This window comes from Ursus arctos, unplaced genomic scaffold, assembly GCF_023065955.2.
Source record: "Ursus arctos isolate Adak ecotype North America unplaced genomic scaffold, UrsArc2.0 scaffold_33, whole genome shotgun sequence".
In the NCBI taxonomy this organism is placed as follows: domain Eukaryota; kingdom Metazoa; phylum Chordata; class Mammalia; order Carnivora; family Ursidae; genus Ursus; species Ursus arctos.
Genome location: NW_026623019.1, coordinates 11,539,231 through 11,556,300, shown reverse-complemented (window position 1 = coordinate 11,556,300; position 17,070 = coordinate 11,539,231). Strand labels below are relative to the sequence as shown.

Here is a 17,070-nt window from a genome sequence, read left to right as displayed (position 1 = left end):
TAAAATAGTTACAGAACACATGGCATAGAATCCCTAGTAAACTATGCTGTCTTTTGGATTTGTGTGTGTGTGTGTGTGTGTGTGTGTGTGTGTGTGTGTTTCGTTCTTTCCTGATAGGGGAACCTGCCCCCAGACTACAGAATCAGCCTGATTGACATCGGCCTGGTGATCGAGTACCTGATGGGCGGGGCTTATCGCTGCAACTACACGCGCAAGCGCTTTCGGACGCTCTATCACAATCTCTTTGGCCCCAAGAGGGTGAGTTTTGCAGCAAGTTCCGTTTCCTGGACTCCTGGGAGGACTAGGCAGGACACATTTCGGATGTGGCTTCGTTATTTCCAAGGGGGAGATCAGATAAGAAGGCAACTGGCCCACCCACCTCTTCCCGCCACCGTCCAATCCATTAAAAAAAAAAAAAAAAAAGCAATGTATTGGGTGATACACCCCTTTCTTTTCCTCACTGGGTCCAGTTAAAATCAGAAACTGGCACTGGGAGTGAGCCTTAATGATCGGGGAATAATAATGAAATTCAAATTAATCTTACCTACCTCAGTCGTTTTCAAGGTTTTTGGTCTTAGGATCTATTTATACCTTTAAAAAATTGAGGACCCCATAAAGCTCTTATCCATGGGAGTTCTATCTATCGACATTACCATGTTAGAAATTAAAGACTTAATATTTATTAGTTAATAATTAATATTAATTCATTTAAAATTAACTGTAAGAAGCCCATTACATGTTAACATAAATGACATGTTTATGAAAATAACTATATTTTCAAAAACAAAAGTTGGTGTTAAGAGTAGCACTGTTCTACATTTTTTGCATATTTCTGTAATATCTGGCTTAATGGAAGACTGCTAGATTCTCGTATCTACTTCTGCACTCAGTCTTTTGTTGCCAGATGTTTTGGTTGAAATATACAAAGAAAATCTGACTTTACACACACGTATATGTATATAAAGGAAGGAGTATTTTAATAATATTTACAGATAATTATAGATATTCTTTTTTTGATGCTACATACATCAAAACTCAATTGGCAATTTCTTAAAGATTAGTTGCAACACAAAATCTGAAATAACTTCAGTGAACTTTTCATACTCTGCTACTTTAAAATGCATTGATTGATTTGTGTTTTGTGGGGATCTTGGAACATGGTAGACTGGTCATTGTATAATATTGGTTTGCAGAGTTATGTCGGCCTTCTGACAGTTCACACATTTCATTAAACAACTTCAAAAACTCACCTTCATTAATATCACCTCCAATCTCATCAGAAAAGTCTTGAACTTCTCAAAAACTGTCCAGGTCATGGGGGAAAGGATATGCAAGTTTTCAAAAATTCTAGTTTTTTCTCATGTCTGCTTGGAAAATTTTGTCATTGGCAGCAAATACCATCAGTTATTTTCCTTGAAATGACAGCCCCACTTCGGCCATTTCCAAAAACGTCCACCAGTGTCCAAGTCTAAGTAAACCGTAGTTTGTCTGCCAGTCATTCCTTCAAGTCGATTGCCCATGAAACAGTGTGGCCGTGATCCGAATAACTGCATGTGTGTCCTCAGGACGACCCGTCCGGGCTCAGCATGTAGCAGATGTGCTTTACGCACACTTCCCATTTCGTCCCTCAAGATAGTCAAAAGACATTTTTTTTAGTATCGAGGGTAGAGATTTAATAAAGTTAATATTTTTTTAGGCCTCATCCAGGACTTCTTAAGTGCAACTGATTTTTTTGTTTGTCTTTAAGCGTCAAGAGCCTAACATGGGAATCTAATGGCAGCTAGTGAAGTTTGATGCCACTGCCTTCCTCATCCCTGCTGAGGCCCCCAGCAGTTTGACTCACCACTGCCTTTGCACCGTCACCGCAAAACCTGAACACGGTGTCAAAACCAAATAGCATCTTAGTATTATTGGGAAAACACCTTTGACTTCAGGGAGCCCCAGAAAGGATCACATAGTTCCTGGACCACATTTTGAGAACTGTTACTCTAGCTGGTGGTGGGCATGATTTTTAATTTTAACAAAGCAGATCCTCTGATGGTGAAAGTATTTGGTGGTGCTCGAAGACCGCTCTGGAAATACCAAAAAGTATAAATAAGGGGGGGAAAAAATCACACAAATTTCAAACTGGTGGTCACTTCGGAAGCTAAAAGGGGAAGAAAGGGAGAGAGACAAGGTTCAGGCTATTCCTAATTTTATTTTATTCCAAAATAAAATTTGGAGGAATGGTGAGTGCTATAACCTTATTAGTTACCCGAACGACCTCCAAGATAGCTCTCAACCCATTCTGGAACACCTGAAACAAAGAACTGGGATTCGTGCCCCCTGAGATGTAATTTCTTATCTCCACTTGTTAGATATAAATCAAGCTCTGTAATTCGCTGAGTTGCCTTTTCTCTCTGTCTTGGCCTGTGGCTATTTCGCACATTCCCAGCATGACCAGCGATGCCACTGTATGTGCTGACACTTCCCGTGTCATTGAGCACCTTCTGCCGCGGTCAGCACATGCCCCTGTGGCCCCACTCGCCCTTGCTCTACTGGACAGCTACACAGGGACGTGGCTGACGGGAAGCATCTGAACACATACTCTGAGTGATATTCCAAGTCTCCAGCTAATAGAGGCCTTTCAGAGTTTCAGAAACATCTCATGGTTTGACTGAACATTTCACGGCTCACCCAAGTGCTGGGGGTCATGGAGATGTCAGCCAAGCAGGATGGTTCTGGGAAGAGGGAAGAAATTTTGGTCCATAAAAGAGATTACAAACCTGCAGGCTCTACCCTTGGACAATCTCGCTGTGCCTCTCTGGAGTTCTAATTTTCAGTGATTCACCAAAATCACTAAACGCCTAATTCTCCTAGAATTTCTATAAATGGATTCCTTTCGTGGTGTTTTATTTAGTGAAGTGAATAAATGCTATATGGTACAATAGAGTTCTTCTGTTACCTGGTTAAGATATAATAGGATTCTTTTCTTACCTCTATAAAGAAAGATCTAACTTTATGTATAACACTTTTTTTGAAACAGCCCAAAGCCTTGAAACTACTGGGAATGGAGGTAAGTATTTGCCCAAATTATTAATGTCAATTATTTGTTCTCTTTATTACACATTTTAAATACATATATGTATATATATGCATATATATGTTCATTTAATTGGTAAGGCTTAGTACATGATTCTAAATAAGGAAGGGAAATTTTTTCTAGTATTGAGGGGGGGCAAGTTACAGTAGCCTTGAAAATTCCACCACGAGGTTACATTAGCCTTACAAGTAAGAAGATGAATCTTACTTGAAATACTAACTTGAAAACCAAGGAAGCATATAAATTCCAGTGAGTGAAATCTGTTCATGGGTGTTTACAACCGGCAACAGGTCCAAAGTCCAGAAATACTTCACAAATACACCTAAGAGGTGTGTAGAAACTGGAGACAGATCATCTGTTTGCCATTTCCCATCTTTTGTTTGTGTGGGTATTGTCGTTTATGCACCTGCAAGAATAGGATGTCCTTGTCCTTTCAGAGAAAAGGGCAGTGCTGTCCATCATGAGGCACAAATAGCCTTACCTGTAGGGAAAAAAAAATGGACAAAAGTGAAAGAAGGGAGGAAGGGAGGTAGGAAGGGGGAGGGGAGGGGGAGAGGAAAGGAGAGGAGAGGAAAGGGAGGGGAGGGGAAGGGAAGGGAAAGAAAGGAAAGGAAAGGAAAGGAAGAGGGGAAAAGAGAGAAAGAAAGGAAGGGAATGGCCCATTAAAATACTTTTTAAAAATTAAGTATAACACTGGCATATTCCCATAGGGCTGTGCTTATGCACTCATTATAACTTGTTTTAAAGTTACGCATGAGTGCTTTTGGGATAGGAGCTGGGATAGGCTAGTTCATTTCTGTGTCAATCCCAGAACAGGATCTATAGTAAATATACAATAAATAAATTTAACTGATGCATTTCTAACTCCACCTGTATGTTTTTTCCCTGCAATTACAGGATGATGTCCCCTTGAGGCGAGGAAGAAAGACCACCAAGAAGCGAGAAGAAGAGGTGGACATTGACTTGGACGACCCTGAGATCAACCACTTCCCTTTCCCTTTCCATGAGCTGATGGTGTGGGCCGTCCTGATGAAGAGGCAGAAGATGGCCCTGTTCTTCTGGCAGCATGGCGAGGAGGCCATGGCCAAGGCCCTGGTGGCCTGTAAGCTCTGCAAAGCCATGGCTCACGAAGCTTCTGAGAATGACATGGTCGATGACATCTCCCAGGAGCTGAACCACAACTCCAGGTTGGCCAGTCCAGCAGATGAGGTGGTTGGGGGCCTCAAATACTGGAGGGTCCAAGCTACCCAAACCTTTAAGTTGAGGCAGTATTCCCTCAACACAGAGGGTGGACATGACTAAATAACATTAGTGGCACACAGTGCTAGATAGAGAAGTACACAGAGATACATAGATTTTATTTCATCCTCTCAACTGCCTCAAGAGGTAGGTCCTCTTATTGTGCGTATTTTAAAGCTGAAGACAATGAGACTGGGAGAATTTCATTAACTTGTCCGAGATCACACACTTGGGGTCAATAAGGCTCAGATATGAACTGAGGTCTGTCCCATATAAGAAGGCCTATGGCACTCTAATCGGTAATTTTTTTAGTCTGCCTCCCTCATCCGTAGCCTTGAATTGGGGGTCTTGAGTACCAGGACCACATCCTGTTTGACTTACGCCCCTAGCACATCGTAGATGCTTAATTGATGTTGGCTGGATGAATGAATGAGCAGACTAGACCCTATAAGAAACGAGACCACACAGTAACCACATCCCGTGGCTTGGCCAGTGGGTCCCCGCTTTCATCATCTAAGTCTCCAAGATGGCCAAAAGACACCTCCTCGCATTCTGTCTTGCAGGGACTTTGGCCAGTTGGCTGTGGAGCTCCTAGACCAGTCCTACAAGCAGGATGAGCAGCTGGCCATGAAGCTGCTGACGTATGAGCTGAAGAACTGGAGCAACGCCACCTGCCTGCAGCTCGCCGTGGCCGCCAAGCATCGTGACTTCATCGCGCACACGTGTAGCCAGATGTTGCTCACAGATATGTGGATGGGCCGGCTCCGGATGCGCAAGAACTCGGGCCTCAAGGTCAGCACGCCCAGAAGGCCCCATTGGCTAGGAGGACCGGAGGGTTGGTTTGGAGCTCACCAAGCCAAGTCTGCAGTGGGACTGGGCATCTCTTGTGTCAGGAGGGTGGTTTTAAGCCCCAACTAGGTATCAGAATCTTCTATATAATGGGTTTTTTTTTTTTTTCATATAGAGACTAGGGCCTACCCCAAATTCTACTAAATCAGAGATGGCGTGCCCACACGTTAGTATTACAGAAGATCCAGAGGTCATGGGCCCGCAGGGGTACTATAGGATGTACCATTTGCTCTGACACAAGCCGTGCGGCTCCAGGAACCCCTCACCAGGCAACCTGTCAACCTGTCACCACCGCCCAAGTCTGAATGCCTTGGCCCTCCTTCGCGCCTTGTCATAGAGACAGTGGCTCTTAGCAGCCATGCTTGAGAAACGTTTTAAACTGAAATAAAAAGGAGGTGGATTTATATGTAAAGATGTTGCTAGATCATCCCGATCTATTCTTAAGTGAAGAAAAACAAGTTATAGACCAGTTATACAAAGCCTGAGTCCATATTTGGGTTTTTTTTTTAAGCATGTACCTGCATAGTTACGTCTGTATATAATTTTGTTAAGTAACCAGGAAGGATACACAGTAAATTGTTTGCAGTGGTTACCTCTGGGCTCGAAAGTACAAGACATAGGATGATGTGTGGCTTTGCTTCTTTAAGTTTTCTTTAGTGTTTTACAAGGAAGACATTAAACTGGAAGAAGTACAAAGAAAGAAAAAATGGGAGGGAAAGATTGAAAGAATGTTTGCAAATGCTTTCTCTGTCTAGAGTTTTGGCTGTGACAACTGAAGCCAGGCTCATATTTACCTAGAGCTACCTGGTCTAGGTAACTCTGAGGTCAGCGCAAAGCAGAAGGGCCACCAGACCAGAGCATTGCACTGAGGCCACCCTCATGGAAACAGCACCCCTCCCCCACACCACACCTCCCGTGGGCTCTTGGCCCAGAGTCACAGAAGGGCTCCATGAAGTGGGTCGTGGGCGCTCCATAGCCACAGCGCTAGTGACCGCCAAGCCTGGCTCTCAGCTCCGAGGACGGTGTCATGTCCCCTGAAGGCTGCCAGCATGCCACCTGAGCCTTCCCAGGCCTGCCAGGCACCCCGACTTCAGGGTCACCCCCCTCCCTTCTCTCTTGGCTGCGCCAGAGTCCCTGAGGGCATTCAAGCACAGGCTGTCCCTGCCTCATTGCTTGAGGTTCCGTTCGCTTACTGTTCCCCATCTCTCCGAGCCCCTCACCTTGGTGCGGTTTCTCCAAGGAGGCTCGTGTTCAGAAGCCTTACAGAGCAGAACCGGTTTAGCGTTTGAGAGGAGACGCAGGAGAAGATCTAGGGAGCACAAGTCCCATGGCTGGACGATCGTGCAAAGGCAGAGTGAGACTGTCCTCTCAGGAGAAGGGCCCACGTATTTATTATCATCACGTGGAGGCAGAAGCATATCATTTATACGCGAGCGGAGCGCAGTGCTGAGCCTCCCGGCGCCGCTGTGTAGGGGGTTCTCATGGTGAACACAGCCGCGGGGGTGTGTGTGTGTAGTTTCTGCACTATGGTAGCAAAGGCCAGGGGAGTACTCCGCAATGAAAACATGCTTTCCCACACGGACTTCTCAGGGTCAACTGGGGACAGCATTTTTTACAGAGATAATTAGATGATGCATCATCAACTCCACTTGACATGTTGGCAAATAAATGCCGGTGGACATACGTATGAATTGATTTCGCAAAGCCAAGTGCTAATGGCTAAAGGAGAATCTGAATTCTTTCCCACTTTTGCCTCGGGCAAGGGCTGTCATTTTCCTCCGTTTCCCCCATGCCAAGTGGGTGTTAACTGGGTACGATGTATTTTGTGGGCAAGATGCTCTGTTTCTCCGAAATCGGGCTGAGCTACTGCTGTGCGTGACAGTTCTCAGACCGGCCAGAGTGCCTCCCTGAGCAGTAACACGTGCATGTCCTCGCTCAGAGCACACACAGCACGCACACACACGTGCACACACCACCCTAGGCCCTCTGATTCTAAAAAAAAAAACCCACCCTAATCTTAATCCTTTAAATGTGATTATTATTATTATCATTATTATTACTTTAGGTAATTCTGGGAATTCTACTTCCTCCTTCAATTCTCAGCTTGGAGTTCAAGAACAAAGACGACATGCCCTATATGTCTCAGGCCCAGGAAATCCACCTTCAAGAGAAGGAGCCCGAAGAGCCAGAGAAGCCCACGAAGGAAAAAGATGAAGAGGACATGGAATTGACAGTAAGGAAAACTACACGGTCAGGGTCCACGGGCAGCAACTCTAACCCACTTGTCCCGTTGATACGGCTTAGGACTCTGTCACTCCCAAGCTCCCCCTCCCACCAGGTGCTTCGCTGAAGTATAGAGACCCGGGTATTATAAGAGTGTCTTCTCTGTGCACAAATAGCATAACTATAGGGACTGTTTCTATGCAAAATCCTTCAGCCAGGGTCAGTGGCACAGGACAGCCCAGGGAGATTCAAAAGCAAGGCACCCTCAGCCTTCCAAACAGGCGGTGTTTTGTACACAAGCAGGTGAGGTAGCAGCCTGAGCCTAGGAAGGAGGCAAAGGCATCTGCGAGCTGGGAGCAGCCAGCTTCCGGGGCCTGGAACTGCGCTGGTGATCAGAGGCTACGCCTTTTTCTGTCTTCAGGGTCAGGCTCACAAATGCAGGACTAATTGAATTTTGAGGTTTGTATGGAAGGCTTTTATTAGCTCTCCCTGGTGTAATTATAGAACGTGGTTGCTTTGTGTTCCGCAGGGGGAACGGGGCAGCTGGGCATGGGACAGCTTCCCGCAACCCCCACCAAGCAGCGTGACTGCTACTGGATTGTATCCAAGTCTAAAAATATCACACACCGTTAAAGGGACAGACAGGGCTTCAGAGTTTTGAAGACATCAAGTAACAACTCCATAGGACTTCTTGATATCCCCCACTCTCCCCACCACCCTGAACAATGACTGTGATGACCCAAAAAAACCCTAAGGAGAGAAAACAAAAATTGGCTTTGCTCAGGTGACAAAAGGCCGTTCGCATGATTATCCTGGTGGGACCACCCTGTGAATTGTTTTTCTTCCAAATCAACAATCTTTCCTTCCTAAAGGAAACAATTCCAACCCCAAGTACAGCAGGCTTAGGCATCTGACCCTTCTTTAGATTGGTTAATCATTCACAGTTTTTGACTCACAGAGTTAAAAAAAAAAAGTTTGTTTTCCATTTCAGGATTCTTATAAAAACAAGTGGACGGGTCTGCTTGCCTCTGTGACAGGATCAGATGACTGTCTTCCCTAAGATTTTACCATAATGTTGGCCTCTAAATCCTTCAAGGATAGGGAATGAAATTTCAATCATTAACAGAAACCTTAGTAGTAGTAATACCAAATCTTTATGAACACTTCCATAGAGGGGGAAAGAATATATATTCCGGAGTCAGAATCCTGCCCCACCAGCTACTCACTCTGGGACCTGGGGCATGGTTGCTTAACCTCTGACATGGGAATAAGAACATTGTCTAGCTCACAGGTGGTTTTTCAGTTTAAAAAGTGTACGTGTAAATTCTCTAGACCAGGGCCAGGTGTACACTAAGCCTTGATAAATGTGAATATTGTGGTAACAGTGACAAATGTTTGACGTACACTTACTCTTGGAATCCTCACAGCAATCCCGTGAGGTAGATACTATTATTATCCCATTTAACAGATGAGGAAGCTGAGACTCAAATAAGTTAAATTGCCCAAGGTTACCCAGCTAATTAGTTGCAAGGCCAGGATTAGAACCCAGGCATAGCGATCCCATTGTCCATGCTTGGAGGCCTATAGGTTCAGGGATGCAGAGAATTTCTTCTCGGTCTCAAATGTGGGTATTCAGTTGGTTCAGTCTACCATATAGCAGAAAGAATCCAAAAATAATGCATGGGCCTCCTACATCAAGTATGACATGGCTTGAAGTCTCAAGGAAGGATCCTATGAAGGCAGCCAGGTGGTGAATCAGCATTCTTTCTGGTTGGATCTGAAGCAGGAAAACAACAGGAGCAGCTCCCTTCTCCTGCTCTGGGTAGAACTTCGAGGACTTGGTCCAAAGTCTGCTTCCCAGAAAGTCAGCCCCGCTGTTTTTTACTGAGAACCCAAGTAAAAGCCAGCCCACGAGCAGTGCTGCCTGGCCTTCTCCCCCACAGGCAGAAAGAGCTAGGAGGAATGGAAGAAGGGACTTGTGGGCTGGTAAAGTCAGGGATGGACAGCAGATATCTTTCAGGGGGAGTTTCCCTTGACCCCAGTGACAGATGTGTCACTGCTAGATCACTGGTCTTCGTTCACCCCAGGGAGGATTGGAGAATGCAGCCTGTTCATACCTCCACTCTTTTCATAGGAACTATATCTGGTCTTCCGTGTTAAGCCAACATATCCTTTCTTGGACTGGGACGTTTTCCCTTGGCCCTTCCAAAATTACAAAATAGGAGTCTCAGTTTCATCTGGGTAGCCTTTTGTAGATCTTTCCCAGACTTGACATCTGTGTCCAGCCAGCAAAAAATTGTCCAATCCATATTGTGCATTTTGCCTGTATTTGACCCTATTACATTCTGCTAAAGGAATGTAGTCAAAGGAAATGTTTGGCTACTGGGAAGAGAAATCAAGAAAATCAGTGAGTTAAGCTGCTTAGGCTGGAATTAATGAAATAGGAAAATGCTGTCCTTAAACCCATGAAAGAAAAGCTTTTTAAAAAAGCATTAACTTGGGAATGTATCAGAATAATAAAGGCAAAACAGGCTGTGGTGTTTTTGTTTTTGTGTTACCTGCATTGCCAGATTAAGTCTTTTTGCCCTCTGCCTACTAAAGTCCCAGGCTGTCCATGGACCCCGGGGCATTGTTTCAACTCTCTTGGGGAAGGCATGGTCCCTAGAGCTTACCCCAAGATGTCACTCTCCAAGATGCCTAAAACTCCCCAAAGCTGCCTTTACTAACATCCTATTATGTCTCCAAATGGTACCGTATTATTGAGCAGATAAAGAAGTAGAATAGAAGCAGCATAATTATGTTACATAAATTATAAATTATAGAAGGATAAATATCATGGAACTTTGTAGTTTCTTGAGGTCAGCGGTCAATATTTATAGAAGTCTAATGTGCTATATCCATCACGAAGGTTGACCCAGCTCACTGATCAAAGTAAAGGCTTGGATGAGCCATCAAATGGGATCTTACCTATTCATTAAGTCAAGGTAACCTTCTAGCCAGAGAGTCCAAGAAAGGAATGAAAGTTACCTTTTTACCTTTTCCAGAAATCCCATTGATGATAGGCTCATCGTTTGTGACTGCCGTATATTCGAGTAGGTGGATAGTTGAGGCAATGACAAAAGTAGCTGAAACTTATATATGTATGTCTTGAGTAAGGTGGTTTGAAACCAGAATTACCAGTTCTCAAATTCAAGATAAACAAATTATTTCTATAGGTAAATCTCTCAACTCTAAACTCATATCCCAGTCCTTTTTCTTGTGCCAAATCCTTGTCAGTCTCTGAGCAGTTAGAAGGATTTGCCCTGTTCTTACATTTAATAAAAATCTCATTTCCCTCAAAAAAAAAAAAAAAAAAGTCTTACCATTTGCAATGATCTAGATGGAACTAGAGGGTATTATGCTAAGCGAAATAAGTCAATCAGAGAAGATAATTATCATATGATTTCACTCATATGTGGAATTTAAGAAACAAAACAGAGGATCATAAGGGAAGGGAAGGAAAAATAAAATAAGACAAAAACAGAGAGGGAGGTAAAACATAAGAGACTCTTAATATAGGGAACAAACTGAAGGTTGCTGGAGGGGAGGTAGATGGGGGATAGGGTAACTGAGTGGTAGGCGTTAAGAAGGGCACGTGATGGAATGAGCACTGGTCGTTATAAGCAACTGATGAATCACTGAACTCTACCTCTGAAACTAATAATACACTCTATGTTAACTAATTGAATTTAAATAAAATAAATAATAAAAAATAAAAATAAATGAAATAAAATCTCCCAAACATTGTAGAACTAACCTTGCTTTAGAATAATAGTGAAAGAATTAAAGCCAGTGTACCTGGGTGGCTCATTTAGTTAAGCATCCAATTCTTGATCTCAGCTCAGGTCTTGATCTCAGGGTTGTGAGTTTGGGCCCCATGCTGGGCTCCACGCTAGCATGGAACCTACAGAGAGAGGAGAGAGAGAGAGAGAGAGAGAGAGAGAGAGAGAGGAAGGAAGGAAGGAAGGAAGGAAGGAAGGAAGGAAGGAAGGAAGGAAGGAAGGAAGGAAGGAAAGGGAGAGAGAAAGAAAGAGAGAGAGAGAGGAGGGAGGGAGGGAGGGAGGGAGGGAGGGAGAAAGGAAGGAAGGAAAGAAGGAAGGAAGGAAGGAAGGAAGGAAGGAAGGAAGGAAGGAAGGGAGGGAGGGAGGGGAAAAAGACAGCCAATAAATTATGCTGTTTTAGACCCTGATTACACTTTTCTTTTTTCTGATGAGATTCCCAACTAGATCATTTCAGTCAAGAGTACCCAAAAAAGTCTCAGTTCATTGTAAACACTGGCTAGAAATACTGAGCACTTATTAAGTGCCAGGTGCTTATTGATTTCTAGACCAATCCTATAAAAGAGGCTATTATTACCTTCGATTTAAAGATAAAGAAACTAAGATTCAGAGAGGTTAAAAGACTTTCCCAAGGTGCCATGGATTCTCAGTATCCAAGAGAGGATTCAGTCCTCCTTCTGAGTGACCCGAAGTCTGGAACTCTTCCCCAATAGGATCTTCAGCCATCTCTGGGACACTCATCCTGTCACCTGCTGCCCAGACAGGTGTGCATCTGCCTTTTCACAAATTCTGTCTTGTTTGTGATATTTAATCACTGTTTTTGCTGCTGCTGTTGCCATGAGTGAGAAGGAAACAATTCTGTTTGTAAAGAAACTTCCAACAGCTTAGAGATGAGGCCCGTCCAGGTCAGGCCCTGCTTCTCCTAGTCCCACCTGGCTGGCTGTCCGACCCAGAGGAAGGCGGTGTGCCTAGGAGTTGCCATAGAACTAATACCAGCAGGAATGCAGGCTTTATGGGGTTTGAACTCAGGGAACCAAGGTTTATGCCTAAGGGTTGAGGAGATGTTTCTAACCTAACTAAGTTCCAGGCATTTCAGATAACTTAGCCTCTGGATTACTCATAACCTTTGTGGGTATCTTAGGTATTACTGGTCCAGCATATTTTTTACTTAATAGTCATTAGCATGAGTGAAGACAGAATTCGAATCCAGATCTGCCTATCTCATTACATATACAAGGAGAAGGGGTGAAAAGAAAAGACAGATTCCTGGCCTTTCCAGGCTATATTCATTCTCCCTCTCAGAATTCTGGGGCTCTTCCATCACGCACATCTTCCAGAGCTTCCAGGGTAGAAGAAAAGAGAGTAATCAAGAACTCTCCCTAATGCCTTCCATCCCAGGCAAAAACCTTTGATTCTCTTTGTAATGCAAATGCACACTTAGGGAAGGCACAACCTCTGAATCTCTGGGGACCTTGGACAACACGCTCCAGCTCGATGAGAGTGCATTCCTGATCTGTAAAATGAGACATTGAACTTCCTGCTCTCCAGAGCCCTGCCGTGATGGTATTGATTCTCTTCCACTGTAGGCAATGTTGGGACGAAACAACGGGGAGTCTTCCAGAAAGAAGGATGAAGAGGAAGTTCAGAGCAGACACCGGCTGATCCCCCTGGGCAGAAAAATCTATGAATTCTACAATGCACCCATCGTCAAGTTCTGGTTCTACACGGTAAACGTCTTCCTTTTTCTTCTTCCTCTTGCGTGACCACAGAGAGCCAAGGTCAAGTTCGTGTGCACCTGTGCGGCTTCCTCTGTGAGTCACAATGGAAGGATCGCACAGGCAGGAATGAAAGCTTTTCCCAGTGGTTCTGTAAGATGTGTGGAGTTGGCGACGCAGCTTCCACAGCGTCTGCATTTCTCCTCCTTGAAGAAAATAAAGGAAATGATAAAAGTGAGAACTAACAGAAATAGAGGTGAGATGAGTATGAGTCTAGTCTAGCAGGAAAATAGATGTCATTTTATAAAACACTTCTGTGTTCTGGATGGATGAGTGCTGGATCAGAGTTGCCCATTTTCGATGCCAATCTTGGGTTTGGGAGGACACGTGAAGGGTAAGGGCTGAGCAGAGTGTTAAAAGTAACACCACTAAAGGGGGGGGAGCATAAGTGTGTGACTGCTGCCAAGATGGGAGTGTCATTAAACAACCTTTCTTGCTCAGACACAATTAAACAATATGCCAACCAAAGCAGCCAAAGCCACTCACAGTAACCTACAGGCACGGCAAAGATGGTTCGGTGCCCACCACACGAGAGTTTTCTGCCCATGAGATGAAAGATCGTCCCCGAAATAGCCCCTGGATATGGTAGAAATGGCTCGACTGTTGGTTTTCTACTTCTGCGTGTCATGGTATTTTAAGCTGAAGGTGAGCTCAGGCCCAGGTCAGCTCTGGTTCTCCGAGCCACGGTGGCACTGTGCCGGACGAAGGACGGGCGTCTGTATTTTTGGCCTTTCTCTCAACCAGCTACGCACACACCAGTCACCTGAGTCAGCAAAGGAAAATCCGAGTCTGAGGCCAAGATGACTCAGATGACCAGCTGAGGTGGTGTTGGTGTGGTCCCGGGTGCTAACACTTCACCCTGGCTTTCAGTCAGGCTTTCTGAACCTCAGCGCTATTGACACGTTGGGCAGAATGATTCTTGGCGGATGAGGACCGTCCTGTGCATTGTCGCACATTCAGCAGCAGCCTTGGCCTCTGTCCACTAGATGCCAGTAGCATTCTCCAGCCCCCAAGTGTGGCAACCACTGTTGTTTCCGGACATGGTCACTTGTCCCCTTATGGACTGACGTTGCCACCGGTTGAAAACTGCTTTCAACTATGGTCTTGGAAGAGGGTATAATCAATATATAATTATCAGATTTTTTTTAGTGAAGCAAAAATTCAAATTTATGAATATGAAAAAAATCCTCCCCTAAAAAAATCAAGACATGCAAAAATAATTTTGATTTATATATTTTATGTGTATATTATTTTTACCTTGCAGTAAACAAGTTAGTGGTGAACAGCATGGACTTTGGGGTAAGACAGGCTGAGTTGAAATCCTGTCTGTGCCTCTCAGTATTATTGTGTGACCTCAAACAAGCTACTTGAGCTCTCTGTGCCCAGATTCCTTAAGATGGGGATAATAATAGAACCTGCTTTGTAGGATTTAGGGAAGATTAAATGTGTTAAAATATGTAAAGCACTTAGAACAGTGCTTGGAACGTGTAAGCACAATATAAATGTAACTGTTTTTTCCGAGGCTAGTCACATTGCACAGCGATAGTGTTTTTTATTCATCTATCCACTCAATGATGATAATATCATTCTTTGAACACCTACCATGAGGCACTGTTATAAGTGCTTTACATATACTTTCCCTAAACTGACCGTTTTATCAAGATAATACTTTTACTGCATTTTGCACACATTCCTGTCCTTCCTCTTATACCAGGCTGCCTCAGTTGTCCCTGCCTAGAATAGGGCTTGGCAAACTACATTCCCACAGGCCGAATCCAGTCCCACATCCAGGCCCATTATTGTGGGCTGTGAGCTAAAAATGGTTTTTACATTTTTAAAGAATTGAAATAAAATCGAAGGACGAACGCTTTATGACACGTGAAAATGATATGAAATTCACACTTCAGTGTCCATAAAGTTTGATTGGAACACAACCAAATTCATTGTTTACCTGTCATCTGTCTGCTTTTGTGCTTCAACTGTTGGGTCAATTACTTGCCATATAGACTGTCAGGCCCACAAAGCCTCAAAAATTAACTTTCTAGCTCTTTATGGAAGAAGTTTGCTGACTCCTGATCTAGAGCGTAAAGGAACCAGTAGAATCAAGAATTATCTATCATCTTTACAAATACAGGACTCACGTCTCTTATCCTTCCAAAACATCTCTTTTTTTCCCTTGATCTTTGTTCAGTATTAACTTTATTTCCTTGATTCCCTTGGTCCCCATTTATTCAGCTGTGGCAATTTGTTAGCCAAGGATGCTTTTAAGTCACCAATGCCCTGGACAGTGGTTTTCAGCCTCAGCTACACATTGGAACCACCTGGAGTACTTTAAAAAGAAAAAAACAACACCTGGGTTCTATTTAATCTCTACCCTTATCTATTGTTCTTAAAGGCTCCTGGGTTCTATTCTCAGTGATTCTGACATCAATAGTCTGGGGCACAGCCCACGCGTCAGGATATTTCAAAGCTCCCAGGTAGTTGTAATGGGTTGCCAGTGTTGAGAATCACGGCCTCAGATGGAGGGCTGAGTTCTTAGCCTAGTATTTTCCCAAACTTCTATGATGATGAAGAATTTTGTTAGAAATGCAAATCCTGGCCCCATCACAGACCCATTAAATCCAGTCTCGAGGGAGGAGATGAAGAGGCTCTGGGTTTAACAAGCTCCCCTGTGGTCCAGGAAGCTTGGGACACACTGCTTTCCTTGTATCATTAGTTGGCAGGTCGTGAAGCTGCCTCTGAGAAGGGGAGCCTCTGTGTCCAGCTCCTTCCTGCACAGCTGACTATAGACCGGATGCCCCAGTCTTGTTTGGTTGTGTTTACACGACAACTTTCAGAAATCCATATTTATGTATTTGCAAAGCCCAAGCCTCAAGGAAGTACATGGAGATGAGGAGTGCCCAATTTTTAAATCCCTAGAGATGCTTAACAGTAGAATTCAGCTTTAGATCAATGGTCCCCTTGGCTTTCAGTTGTGTTCTTTTCTATAGGAGTATTTCCTACTCTGATTTCAAAAAAATATCTCCTTCTATGCTCCCAAGTTTCTGAAAGATAGGACGCACCTCTCTTGTAATATCTTAGCAAGCTTCTGGAAGAGCAGGTTGGGTCCTCTTCTGTTCCAAGAAGAAAGGAGGCAGGGATCCAACTGGCTCCCAGACCTGGTTTGCAATGAAAGCCATTTCAAGTGCCCAGCTGGAGAGAATGCCAATTCAAGGCATAAAAGAGGAACCAAGTAAGAGCGCAAGGGACATGCTCCGGGCTCCTCCAGCAGTGACAGACTCCTTCCTCCATTTCAATGCCACGTGTCCCCTCCACGCTCCAGCAGCAGTAGGAAAAGGCCCGCCAGAGGTCCACCCGACCTACCGCAGGCTTTGATGCTTGCATTGCATGGTTTAGGAGTTGTGCACCTTGGTCCATGGAAAATGTATACAAAGAACATAGAAGCCAATAAAATACAAACCCTTATAGGATTCCCACTGACTACAATAAGAGTCATAAGGTTATGTTTCTGTTCAAAGCTTTGACATTCTACACAGAGCTTGTTAAAGCTTACAGAATATATATGTGTACGTGTCTACACGCACACACAATATGACAGCATGTCACGTTAAGGTAATCTGCGGCAAGACCCATAAATGTTCGTGAGTTCTAAGATAAGTTGCTTCCCAGACAGCAGCCAGTCCTCCGTCGTGCCATTTAAACACGTTTAAAGCCGTATTTTTGGAAATCCATATTTTGAGAGTTGTCCCAAAATGCTATACTGTAGCTTGATTATGGAAAGAAAAGCATTATAGAGTAACTGGGACTTAAAGAACAGGCTGATCGTGGAAGAAGCATAAACAATAAGGAGGGCAATTTAGAAAAGGAGAGCTATGACTAGTAAACAGGATCAAAAGGAAGCAAGGCGTGAGGTAAGAGGAGACAAGAGGAATAGAAGTTTCTTGACAAAAGAGGCAAATAGTAGCCACCGTTCATTGGGCCTGTACTGTCAGGAAAGGGACACATATTCTCCCTCCCCCTCCCCCCCCAGTCCTTCCCAAAGCTCTGTAAGTTCAGTAGCCATCACCGCAGGATGGAGGTCCAG

General features: G+C 44.2%; 1 protein-coding gene and 1 long non-coding RNA gene across 4 annotated transcripts in view; one reads left to right on the top strand and one right to left on the bottom strand.

Annotated features, from left to right (window-relative positions):
* The window catches only part of TRPM3 (transient receptor potential cation channel subfamily M member 3), a 262,509-nt gene that overhangs the window by 178,883 nt on the left and 66,556 nt on the right, over positions 1–17,070 (top strand). For all 3 annotated transcript variants that reach the window (XM_057305538.1, XM_057305537.1, XM_057305539.1), the window contains 6 exons: positions 118–258; positions 3,026–3,055; positions 3,980–4,269; positions 4,885–5,113; positions 7,236–7,403; positions 12,798–12,938. In XM_057305538.1, the coding sequence (XP_057161521.1) occupies positions 118–258; positions 3,026–3,055; positions 3,980–4,269; positions 4,885–5,113; positions 7,236–7,403; positions 12,798–12,938 (999 nt within the window). The remainder of the gene's footprint in view (positions 1–117; positions 259–3,025; positions 3,056–3,979; positions 4,270–4,884; positions 5,114–7,235; positions 7,404–12,797; positions 12,939–17,070) is intronic.
* On the bottom strand, positions 955–6,646 carry LOC130542344 (uncharacterized). The gene is made up of 2 exons (XR_008956831.1): positions 6,391–6,646; positions 955–3,563 (listed from the first exon to the last, which is right to left on the bottom strand). It is a non-coding gene; the product is annotated as an uncharacterized LOC130542344 (long non-coding RNA).